The 13,679-nt window shown below is 34.6% G+C and overlaps 1 protein-coding gene across 1 annotated transcript; it reads left to right on the top strand.

The window, feature by feature from the left end:
* Positions 1-2,216, top strand: LOC112513572 (putative receptor protein kinase ZmPK1). Its single transcript, XM_025119875.1, has one exon. The coding sequence runs from the start codon at positions 16-18 to the stop codon at positions 2,164-2,166; it is 2,151 nt and encodes a 716-aa protein (XP_024975643.1). The 5' UTR covers positions 1-15; the 3' UTR covers positions 2,167-2,216.
* Positions 2,217-13,679: the final 11,463 nt, after the last annotated feature.

Below are 13,679 nucleotides of genomic sequence, written 5' to 3'. Positions count from 1 at the left end.
CGCACCATCGTTTGGATGGCTAACCGAGATGCACCAGTTAACGGAAAGCACTCAAAGTTGTCTTTACAGAAAGATGGCAATTTGGTTCTGATGGATGCCGGTCGACACGTTATTTGGTCGACCCATACAAAGTCGACCTCTTCCTTGATTATATTGCAACTCCATAGCTCAGGTAACCTTGTGCTCGATGATGGAAGAGGACAATTAACTCTTTGGCAAGGCTTTGATTATCCAACTGATACCCTTCTTCCAAATCAACCCCTCACTAAAAGCACACAACTTGTTTCTTCGAGAAGTTCTACTAATTACTCTTCAGGTTTCTATAAGCTCTTTTTCGACAACGACAGCATTCTTCGTCTTCTTTATGATGGTCCAGAAACAACTACTATTTACTGGCCAGATCCCGGGTTAAGAACTTGGGAAGTTGGGAGATTCCAGTATCTGTATAATCGAAGAGCAAGCCTTACTTCTGATGGTGAATTCAATTCATCGGATGGTTTCAGTTTCAGATCTGCTGATTTTGGGAAGGGGACACAAAGAATAATGAAGATTGATACAGACGGTAATGTAAGAGTGTATAGTCTCATTGTGCATGAACGAAGAAAGAAATGGGAAGTTCAATGGCAAGCCCTTTCTCAATCTTGCAAGATTCATGGTACATGTGGACCAAACAGTGTTTGTATTTATTCCCAAGATTTAGGTAGGAAATGTAGTTGCGTACATGGTTATAGGATGGTGAAATCTGAAGATTGGAGTTACGGGTGTGAACCAAAATTCCAGCCATGCACTCAAGATGATTGTAATTTCATTGAACTTCATCAAGTTGAATTCTATGGGTATGATATTCGGTTACTAGGAAACCTCACTGTTGACGCTTGCAAGAAGGATTGTTTACAGGATAACTCTTGTAAGGGGTTCCAGTTCGGATGGAAAGAAGACGTGCAGTCCTATTATTGCTTCGTGAAGACTTCTTTGCATAACGGGTATCAGATAGTTTTCGACACTATAATGTACATCAAACTGCCAAAGAAGCTAGTATCATCCTATCATGAAAAAACCACGGGTCAATCAAAYTTCAGTTGTCCACKCCCTATGYTGACACCTATCATAAGGTCTTACGAGAAAAAGCATGACATTGAACCATTTGGATTCATGCTAACCCTTGGATGCACGATTGGGTTCATTGAGATCATTTGCATAGTGTTTTTCTGGTATTGTAGCAGTAAACGGCCGTCTACAAATGAGCAAAGTTATTTTCCTGCTACAACAGGGTTTCGAAAGTTCACATACAGCGAGCTCAAGAAGGCATCAGACAATTTCAGCGAAGAGATAGGGAGAGGTGGTGCTTGCATTGTGTACAAAGGTAAGTTATCAGATAACAGGATTGCAGCAGTCAAGAAGCTCAAAAACACTAGTCACCAAGGGGAAGCTGAATTTCAAGCTGAGATAAACACAATAGGAAGGGTGAATCACATGAACTTAATAGAGACATGGGGTTATTGTGTTGAAGGAAAGCATAGGCTTGTGGTTTACGAGTACATGGAGAATGGATCGTTGGCTGAAAACTTAGGGATGGGTAAACTTGATTGGGCGACAAGACTTGATATTGCAATGGGTACTGCCAAAGGACTTGCTTATTTACATGAAGAGTGTTTGGAGTGGGTTTTACATTGTGATGTGAAACCCCATAACATATTGTTGGATGCTAATTACAATCCTAAGGTGGCTGATTTTGGATTGTCGAAACTCTTTGATAGAGGTGGTTTCAACCGGTCGAACTTCTCTATGATACGAGGAACTCGAGGTTACATGGCTCCTGAATGGGCATTCAATCTCCCAGTTACCTCAAAAGTTGATGTTTATAGTTACGGGATGGTGGTATTGGAGATGATAACAGGAAGGAATCCAGTAGGCAAGTGTCATACAGGCAATGGAAATGACGAGATTGAACTTGGTCTAATTGACCGAGTAAGAGATAAGCTTCAAGAGTTCAATGGAAGTCAAATGAAATCTTGGCTTGAGGAGATCGTAGACCCTTTAATAAGTGGCAAATACGAAAGAACCCCCATGGAAAATCTGGTTAGAATTGCATTGCAATGTGTCGAGGAAGATAGCAACGCAAGGCCCTCAATGAGCCAGGTGGTTAATATGCTTCTCCATGTGTAACTAAAGAAATATCATTACTTTAGATTGAAGATGTAGTAGTCATACCCTTCGTTAGACCTTATTTTGGTTGTGTTACTTTGCAATAGTCCCATGGTATGCATAGTGATGAGTGTTGTTATTCTCTCTTCAATGTTTAGGCATATATATGTTTGTTTTTCTCCCTTTGGATGTTAAGACCATGAATAGATAGCATGTACAGAAGCCTTTGGCTCGAATCCTCTATGTCTAATTTCATTTTTCATGAAACGGTCTAAACTGTTGAGTAATCACATTGAATTGACCAACATAACATTTAAGCAACACTTTTATTGATACTATAGCAACAGTTTTTTACAGAATGCATACACACACTTATATATACAAATGGTGGGTAACTGTCAAATAACAGTTATGACAACTTTACCCACAGACACAATGGTTCATCCAACCAATTACTGTACCAGTATGTAGATCTTGAACACCATCTAAAGAAGTTTCTGGAGCCAAGAAACAAACTTCTTCCATTCTAAGTATGAAAGCAACTTGGAGATCTATCATTCTTGCCCACTTTGTTGCTATGAGAATACCATGTTTGATAGTTGTAAAACCCTTTCTGAACTTTGAAATCTTGTATTCATAAGGTGCCAACTTGCAGTAAACTTTCCGACATATCTTGCAAATGTAAGTTCTTGAAATCAGCTTCAGGGAACTCATAGTTTTGCCCATCTTCTCTTTGAACTTCAAAAACAACATAGTCAAACTTTCTCAACTTTTTCAATTTCAAGTTAATAAACTTTGTTGGATCGATATGCTAAAACAACCAAAGTTTTATTGATAATTTTGAGAATTCACACATTGAAATGTGTACAAATCATACATACTTATAGGCACCGAAAAGGTGCCATCGAACCATCGCAATGGTTCGTGAATATAAGTGTTGAAACACCACACCCTTTCATGAATAGTCGCACCTCTTCGTTAATAACTACCAATAACTACCTATATATATATACATACTATTTTAAATCGAGATTAATCTAACATTCACCCCCCTAATCTCGATTGTGTTGAACAAGATCTTTAACTCCAAGTAGTTGCCTCATAGTAGCGAATCTTATCCTTGGAAGTGGCTTTGTTAGAATGTCAGCTCGTTTGTAGTTCTCCCTTGATGTGTTCAACAGCTAGGTCTTCTTTTTCAACCCATTGTCGTATAAAGTGATACTTTGTATCAATGTGTTTGCTTCTTCCATGTAGCTTGGTTGTTGAGTCTTCTTATTTTCGTATAAGTAGCATCGTCTTTATCATACTCTTGAGTTCTCGCAACATTCTTTATCATTGTCTTCTTCAAACTTTGTGTAGTAGTATCACACAACTCCACTATGTCTTCATTCTTGTGCGGTCATCTCACATAACTCCACTTGGTCTTCGTTCTTGTGTAGTTGTCTCACATGACTTCACTTGGTCTTTGTTCTTTTGTAGTCTTCTCACATGACTTCGGTTGCTGTTGTCTCACACGATTCCATTTGTTGTTGTCTCACACAAATTTATGATCCAATTACAGGATTTATTTACACATATCACAAGTTGTTAACCGTATCATACGGTTATTGGTGCCGTGATCGTATCATGCGATCAAAGTTCTACTTTGCATCATTTTTCTTCATTCTCAGTAATAGTTGCCATAAGCAATGTTGGCTCCAAGTCTTCTTCAATAAGATTGGACTGTTCTCTGTCTTGATTCTTACATTTGTTTAGACACTCATAGGCATACTGACCAAGTTTGTGACATCGCTAGCACGTGATTTGAGATTTGTCTTTTGTATCATCTTCATAAGACTCTTGTTCTTCCCTTTTATAATGATAATTGTTCCTGTCTTGGCCTCGGCCTCGTGATTGGTTAAATTTACCACGACCACGTTCTCTATAAGGTTGGCCTCGGTGTTCATGTCGTGTGAACATCAATCCTTCTTGAGTGTCCACGATTCTTTCCTTCTTGAATTTCAATATTTCTTCAAATGTCTTTAGTCTTCCGATTGCTTCGTCTAAAGACATAGTATCTAGATCTGAGTATTGCTCAATGGATGCAACAATTTGAAGGAATCTATCGGGTATGACGTTTAATAACTTCCAAACGAGAGTAGAATCTTCATATGTTAATCCCAAGCTTGCTGCTTTGTTGATAATACCCGTCAACTTTGTAGTAAATGAATCCACTGATTCATTTTCTTTCATCTATAACATCTCAAATTCCGTCTTGAGAGTTTGTAATCTTGCCTTTTTGGACACTGCTGACATCAACGTGTCTTGTTTTCAGTGCATCCCAAACTGCCTTTGCAGATTTGTATTTTGAGATGAGTAACAGTTGATCTTCTGGGAGTGATTGATAAATATAGGCGATTACGGTTTTATCTCTTTTCTCATCGACTATTTGCTTCCAGTATAATTTGCATTCGAATTGCCCAAGTTTTGTAATTAGTTGAATTCAACATTGGACACTGAAAATGAGTACTAAGACTTATTTCTTTGCAAATCTTGGAATTTTCTCCCTGTTCCTTATTTTCTTTCCCCGTCATAATTTCGTATAAAAAATATTCCTTAAAGATTTTATTTAAAACTTTGTAAATATTCCTTTATAAAATTTTATATAAAACTTTACAGTAAAATTTTCTTTTTAAATGACAATAAAATAATAAAGGAAGTTTTTTTTTTAAAAAAAAATTTGTAAAGAAAATGTTTAAAATCAAAGGAAACTTCAGTTTCCTAAAATTGGGAATTAGGTTTTATAAATAAAAGGGAAAAGCGTGTGAAGGAAGCGTACGGTTGTGTTTTTCAGTCTTGCACCTTTTGATGGAGACGGTTTCAACTTTTGCATCGATTCTCCTTCTTCCTTCGATGATGGTTTCTGATTTTTGTCAAAAATCGCAACTTTCTTCTTTGTTTCTTGCGATCGGCGGTTTCGGATTTCAGATTCCGATTTGTTTTGTTTCGATTATGCTTGAACAATTGATCTTCTGTTGACTGTTCTTAAGGCTCGATGCTTCCTGCTTTCGTGCCTGATGATCGATCGAACAAACGATCTCCTATCGTTGTTCTGGATGGCGACGCTTACTGCGTTTTTATGCCCTAGATCGATTGAACAAAAATCGGTTTCCTACCGATTGTTCTTATTGGCGACGCTTGCTGCGTTTCCTGCCTTGATCGATTGTTCTTGTTGGCAATGCTTGTTGCGTTTTCTGCCTGCGATGATGGTCGTTCTGACTGATTTAGTTTTCCGGTTGTCTTCTCTGGTTCGATTAAGGTATGTAAATACTTTTTCCGTTGGGTGCCAGTCGGTGGTAAAACTCCTTCTGGTGTTTGGACGCCCTAGGTATCCTTGAGATTCTGATTAACCCCAAATGAACAACTGTGATAGTGGTTGATCGTTAATCTCTGGTGTTTTGGTGACTCTCTTGGTTTTATTGGTATTCGGTAGATGATGAGAAAACTTTGGTTGGATGAACCCAAAGCTCTGATACCAAATGTTGGATCGATATGCTAAAACAACCAAAGTTTTATTGATAATTTTGAGAATTCACACTTTGAAATGTGTACAAATCATACATACTTATAGACACCGAAAAGGTGCCATCGAACCATCGCAATGGTTCGTGAATAGAGGTGTTGAAACACCACACCCTTTCATGAATAGTCGCACCTCTTCGTTAATAACTACCAATAACTACCTATATATATACATACATACTATTTTAAATCGAGATTAATCTAACAAACTTTGTGATCTTTAAATTTGAATACACAGTCTTCTTCATTTCTCCAATTCTTTCCATGAACTCCCAGTACTCCATTCTAAACCTCTATGCATTGTTATTGAAAGTTTCCAAGTATGACACAACTCTGAAGTTTTCTGCTGTCACTCTCACCAACTTTTGTAGCTTTAACATTTCCATTCAAACTTGTACTTATATGAACAAAGAATTCATGAGGGGAACCATGTTTTGATCAAGAATCTTTTTAGAGTTCACTTCAGATAAGCATACATTTAAACTTTCTTTTCTCAACTTTTCTCAATTCAAACCTTTTTTATACCCTTGATCAACTCATCTTTCACACTTTTCAACTTCTGGAGTGCTTACTTCAGTTTTCTCTAACAAATATCCTAGAGTTTATGAAGGAAATGTTGGAATCTCTGAGAGTTTAAAAACTCTTCTCAAAACATCAAAACCAAAGAAAAAAATGTATTCTGGAACAACTGAAAATTTATTCATCCTTGTATCAACTTAATCCACAGAAGATGGAAGCATCAAATTTATTCTTTTCAAGTTCTGATATATTCCAACTTACAGATCATAGAAACCCAAGTTTCTAATGTATATCCCCATTGTTCTTCTAATTTCAAACTCCAGCAAAGATTTATCTACTTTTTCAAAAAAAATTGAGTAGGAACAGTTGATCTCTAAGCCTTAATCTGTACATATCTACACTAGTCAAAAAGTAAGACTTTTTATATTCTCTTATCACCTTTATCTCCATGTAGTCTATAATTGCAAAGCTTTTCTTTTCCAATTTCACTACATTACAATTGTCTAAATTTAACACCTTATCAAACTTTCTTAGATTATTCGCCATCTCTGTATACATCTTTTGCATATCGCCAGGCCATGATCCATCAGCTTCATGTTCTAAAACATACTTCTCTTCTTCTTTAAGTATAAACATAAACATTTGATCATACACCATCAAATCTTTACCATCTTGTAATTCAATATTGTCATGCTCACACCTTTAAAATCATCCAAGTCAGACAACTCTTCACTGTCATTTACCTTTTCTTTAGCTTCTTTACTCTTTGAATTGTTTGGATTGTACATTACTAAATTTGTACAAGTATTTACAACAACTTCATCTTCCATATATACATCAAAGTCAAGCTTCTTTACTACATTTGGAAACATCTCAACATCACTATCATATTCATCAGCTAGTTCAATTGTATCTCCAACGTACCTCGCTCAAACAAAATATTTGTTGTATCATCATCAACTTTCTCAATTTCTCCAAAATTTACGTCAATTGTTTCATCAATATACTTTCCAGTTTCTTCCACAATCTTTTTAGTATCAACAACCTCAACTTGATATGACTCTTTGTTTCCACCAGCATTATCAGTATTACCCATTTCAACTTATTCCTCGATAATCTCCTTTATTCTGAAGCTTGCATTCAAAACACACAAGTCATCAACCCTTTGTCTTTTACTCCTCCCCCCTCATGATCATCATGCTTCCTTTTGATCATTTGACTTTGCTCCCTATATTGCATCTTGTTCAAATCAACTTTAAATAGCCTTATCATATACTGCAAATCAACTACTTGATCTTGCAAATCATTCACTTGAGCAGAAGAAGCATACTTTTCAGATTCAGGAGGTTTGTACATGTAGGCTTTGGGTATGGCATTTATGGGGTTTGTAGTAGAGTCTGAAGTGTTCTCTAGGACTTGATGAATTTAAGTTCGTTGATGGGGTTGAGATTTTGTTTGTGGTTGTGATTGAATTTGCTATTGAGTTGATATTTGGTAAGTTTATTGGATAAGAGCTCAAAATTCTTTAATATACAACTATGAAAAGAAATGAAGTCAGTCTTTGAAACGACCTTGTCTACAACCTCTTGTGATAGACCTTTATTTTCTATCTCTGCCTCTATTAACTTCTCAAACTAGTCCTTCATTAACAATTTAGACTAGTTAATTCCATCCTGACTTCTCAGTGACTTTCTCCTCCAACTTCCCTACCTTATTCTCCAATGATTTCTTAGAGGAATTTTGTCTCTACTATCATATCATTGAGTTTTGAATGAATGTTTTCAAATTCATTCATACAATATTCACTAAAGGACTGAAATTCAACCTTAGTAACCACTGTGGAAGGTAAGCCAGAATCAACAAATGATTTCGTTTGCATTCCCATATATGTAGGATGGCAGGTTGATACAACAAATGTATCATGTACAACAGATGTACCAGATAATGAGACTTTTGGGATGTTCATATTATTTAAGGCTTCATTCTAATCCTTGACTGTTCATAATAGAAATGTCTATAAAAGTTGTGACAACTTGACTTACAAGTTGCCATGAGAAGCTATTGAGGCTTGTGCTAGTATTGAAAAGAGTAGCATCTTGTGCTATTTTAGGATTAAATGAGGGTGGATACCCAGATTCAATATGCAACAAAGGAATTTGAGGTGGGGACATATGTACCTCTTATTCAATACTAACATTCTCCAAATGAGAACTTAATGGTATATGTGTTGCTTACCCAAGTGTGTTAATGAAATAGCACCTTGTTGAGAAGGAGGTGAGTAGCTAGGTGGGGTGTTATCAGAAGATTGCATGTGCATATTTCCAGTTTTAGTAATATTCTCCAAAGATTGTGAAACATTAGGAGATGTGGTTGCCCGATTATATGTGGCTAGTTGAAAGTCCTCATTTTCTTTTGACCTTGTTCCATTAACCTCCTCCTCCATTTTTATCTTCATCACTACCCAAGCTATTTGTTTCATTTTTTTCTCTCTTTACTATGAGGTTGCTCATCCCCTTGAGCATCCTCTCCCACTTTACTACCTGTAGACCCTCACCTCTCATCCTAGGGGGTGGTACCTCTTGGGTAAGGTCCACTGGTTCTAGAAGACCCATATAAGTACAATATTGTCTATGTATCCTATTATCAAAGCTAATATATACTTTAAGTTGAGTAGGAAGTCTCACTTGTAAATTCGTGTAAAGGAGTGAACAACCTCAAAAACCATTCTGAAATGTGGTGCAGTCTGCTCTCATTAGAATTAACTCATTGTCATTTAGTGCCCCTTTTACACAAAGTTGCTAGAACCTTTGATAAGGTATGTAACTAGGTAGCTTTATCAAGTAACCTTTGATGTCATTCATGATTATAGACGTATAATCATAATGTATATTATGAGCAATACCGTGAAAAAAAAGGTCATAATGCTTCTTTTGACTTGATCTTGGTTGGTTGACTTTCCAAATATGCATTTATTTCACTATAGAAAACTGATAGTACCAAATAGGAGATCTACATGATCCAGAGGTACTTTTCTTATCAAACTTACAACTAGCATGATATGCTTCTATAAAAGTTGTTAGATCAAATCCAAAATCCTTAAGATACCAACGACCTAAACTAAGTGTGCCTTTGAGATATCTTAGGAATTTTTTCACTACCACAAAGATGAGATTCCTTAGAATTTGCTTGATATTTTGCATAAAAACATGTAGCAAACATAATATTTGGTCTACTTGTAGTTAACTACAATAAAGAACCAAGCATACCTTTATAAGTCTTTTGATCAACATACTTACCACATAAATATGCACCAAGTTTAGTTCCGATGGCCATTGGTGTCTTTATAGAACAATCAAACATATTATATTTTTTTAAAGATCTTTCACACGCTTAGCTTGATTAATGAATATCCCTTTAGGAGATTTTTTTATTTGAAGTCCAAGAAAGTAAGAAATTCACCCATCATACTCATATCAAACTTAGTTTGCATTATGGTTGAAAAATTCTTGCAATACTATGAATTTGTAGAGTCAAAAATTATATTATCCACATAAATATGAATCAAGATTAAATCCTTACCTTGTATTTTTCAGAAATAAAGTAGTATCTTCACATTCTTGATTGTAAATAATATAGAAATATGATTAAGAACAGAATTGGATCAATGGAGTCATCATTTATACTGATTATGAAAGAATGAGTATGAACGAATCTTGAGAGAGAAATCTATACAATCTGTATACGAATCTGTAAAAGTATATCTAACAACTTCTAACTAACTTCTATTTATACTAGAATGGAAATGATATAGTTACAAGATTTACATGACAACCCTATTACATATTGACACGTGCTATAGTATCCTTACGTACAAGAAGCCTTGGACTTTGAGAAGTTGAATGCTTGAAATCTTGTAAGTATCTAACTTTGAATATCGCATCCAAAGTTAGTCATCTTTCAAGTCTGGAAGGCCTTAAGCTTGAAAGACTTATGTTTTAGAATATTCTTCATGTCATCCGAACTCTGGAAAGTTAGTTCCAAACTTAGACTTAGAAAATGCAGAATTCCTTCAGATCTTTGAAAAGTCTTATTAAGGCTTTTACACTTATCATTCGAAGCAACATAATCTTGACTCATCAAAGCCAGACTTCAAAATAGAGTCAGTCAGAATTTGATAACATGCTCTTGGAGTCTTTTTAAGTTCATACAAAGCTTTATCCAAACATAAACATGATATGGATGCTTGGGATCTTCAAAGCCTTCATGTTGATTCACATAAACCTCCTCATTCAAAACACTATTTCATTTTACATCTTTTTGAAAAACTTTAAAGTTCTTGTGTCCAGCATAAGCTAAGAAAAATCCAATGGCTTCAATCTTAGCAACTGGAGCAAAGGTTTCATCATAGTTAATGTGTTATTGTTGACAATATCCTTTAGCAACTAATCTAGCCTTGTTTCTGACAACTATTCCATCTTTATCCCTTTTATTTCTGAAGACTCGTTTTGTTCCAATGATAGATTTACCTTCAGATCTTGGAATCAATCTCTAATCTTTATTTCTTTTAAACTCAAGAAGTATAGCAAGCACCCAATCTGGATCTTATAATGCTTCAAAAGGCTTCTTTGGTTCAATAGAGCTCAGAAAGTTCACATAGAGACATTCATAGGTTGTAGCAATTCTGGTTTTCACTCCACTTGAAGTATCACCAATAACTTGGGAATTGGTCGAATTACATCTTGATTATTCTAAACATTATTCTCATCAATAATAGCATGAATTCTTGATTGTATCTTAGATTGCAATTCTAGTTGCTTCCCCTACACTATATGTATTTATGAACTAGATAACTCTCAATTAACAGATTTAGAGTTATGCTTAATATGTCTAGAGTTTTGTTGAAACTGTTCAGCAGTAGATTCACTTTGTGAAGTTGAGGTTGAAACAACTACTTCAACATGTCCGGATATACTTGAACTTGTTTCTGTTTCATTTAAAGCTGAATTGTTGATATATTTGGAAATACTTGGATTTTGAAGATATTCAACAACATCCAAAGATACACTAAATAATTCTCAAAATGATAAATCAAGTCCTAAATTACTAGACTTAGAAGTAGATTCAAAATTTTTAGTCTGGTTTAGATTCGGTTCTACATTGTTTTTAAAAAAAAGTATTTTCTACACTTTCATCAAAGGTCACATTGATGCTTTCGATGATAATCTTTGTTCTTTTAACATAAACCCTAAAAGCTTTAACAGATAATGAATATCCAACAAAAACTCCTGCTTTTTGTCAAACTTTCCAAGATTATCTCTATTATTCAACACAAAGCATATGCAACCAAAAACATGAAATAATTTAATATGAAGGTTCTTTTTATTGATAATCTCATAGGAAGTTTTACAAAGCCTTTTATTAACAACTGTCCTATTTTGTGTAAAACATTCAGTGGATATGGCTTCAGCCCACAAGAATGTAGGTAATTCTGAATAGGCTAACATTGTCCTTGCAGCTTCAAAAAGAGTCCTATTTCTCCTTTCTACAGCTTCATTTTCTTGAGGAGTTCTGACAGCAGAAAAATTATGAGCAATTCTCACAAAAGTAAGATGATTCTGAAGAGTTTCATTCTTGAATTCAGTTCCATTGTTTTCACTCGTCTTTTGCACAGGAAGTTGAAGAAAAACTTATATTCTCTTGATGAATGCAATTATTAACTCTGGAGCATCAAACTTTAACCTCAAGAATTCCACCCATGTATATTTAGAAAACTCATCAACAATCACTAAGATGTATTTCTTTCCATTAATGTTCTGTATTCTCAAAGGTCCACAAAGATCTATGTGAATAAGTTCCAAAACAAATTTTACAAGAAGATTACATCCTTATTTTGTTTGAACTTCTCTTTATTTTGCCCATTTCACATGCTAAACACATGTAATCCTTCTCAAACCTCATTGTTGGTAATCCTTTGACCAAATTATTCTTCACCAACAAATCAACTACTGTGAAATTTAGATGTGATAATCTTCTATGCCAAATTCATCCTTCATCTCTAGTAGTCTTTGAAGTTAAATAAATAGCTTTTGAAGCATCTAGAGTAGGAAAATAAGCAAAATAAAGATCACCATCTCTTTTTGTAGTTAAAGCTTCATTGCCATTTGGATCTTTGATGTTACAACCATCCATGTGAAACTAAACAACGAATGACTTGTCACAAAATTGACTTATGCTGGATAGATTATGCTTTAACCCCTCAACATATAGTACTTTCATAATAGTGACTTTGCCATTTGTAAGCATACGAAAACCTCTCACATATCCTTTAGCATCTTTACCAAAATTAATTGTTCCTTCAGATCTTTCCTTATAAATTGTCAATAAATTCTTGAAACCATTCATGTGTCTTGAACACCCTGAGTATAAGATCCACACATGACAATTCTACAAGAACACCTATTTTTTGAGTGAGTCCTTTCAATTTAGTAACAAATGACTTCTTTAAACTTGTTAAATCAAAAGGTTTGACTTTTAGGCTCCAAATTTGAACAAATTTAAAGTCATACTTATGTCTTGAAACTTCAAACTTAGATTTAAGTTTCCATTTCATCGTAGATTTTTATGAGCATGTGATGAAATACTTGAAAGAACTTTTCTCTTTAAAGCAGAACTCTTAACAATCTTGGATCTTACTTCAGAGTAACATTTGAACTATTCGGAGTTAGCCTTAACCATTTGGAAAACTTTTCTTTCTTGTGCAACTTAGAAATTAATCTGAATAATGATAATGCCCACAATGAATATGCTTTTGTATTAAAGTTATCATATCAAAGCACAAACAGTTATAAGAATTATGAACAACATAATGCTTCACTATTTGGTTAACAGGTACTTTAGTAAGAAAAAAAGGATCTTTTATTTTACAACATTGTTATTCATTACAACTAATTTATCAACAAGTACACGAATTTTCTTAAGAGAACAAAAAGTTTTCTCCTGACTTATGTCTTTTATCTTATAGATTAAATCCTTTTTGCTTTTTGTATCTGAAAAAGACACAGATTTTGAATTAGTAGATGAGAAAATATTTTTGGTCTTCCTATAACTCACAAATATTTCTTGGAGACATATCCTCTTTTAGAACCAGGTGTTTCACCTTTTTCAAAAAATTTAGCTTTGGATTTGAAATCTGATATATTGACCACAACTGCTTTAGGCTTTTCTTGTTTATCAAATTCTGAATTTGAGTGTATTTTCCAAACATTTTGGTTTGATGAGATTGAAGTAACTTGAGTATTTGGAACCTCTTTTTGATCTTCCTTTAAAAATATAGGACCACATATCTCATCAGGTAACTTTGTTTCAGATTTGAGTTTGTCTCCATCAACCATAGTCTTTAGAGATTTATAAATAAGATTAATCTTTGAAGCATTTATCATCTCATCAAATTGATC

The sequence above is a fragment of the Cynara cardunculus genome (assembly GCF_001531365.2).
Source record: "Cynara cardunculus var. scolymus isolate 2C chromosome LG 5, CcrdV1, whole genome shotgun sequence".
Lineage (NCBI taxonomy): Eukaryota > Viridiplantae > Streptophyta > Magnoliopsida > Asterales > Asteraceae > Cynara > Cynara cardunculus.
The sequence above is the reverse complement of the archived record's forward strand: the minus strand, read 5'-3'. Positions and strand labels throughout refer to the sequence as shown.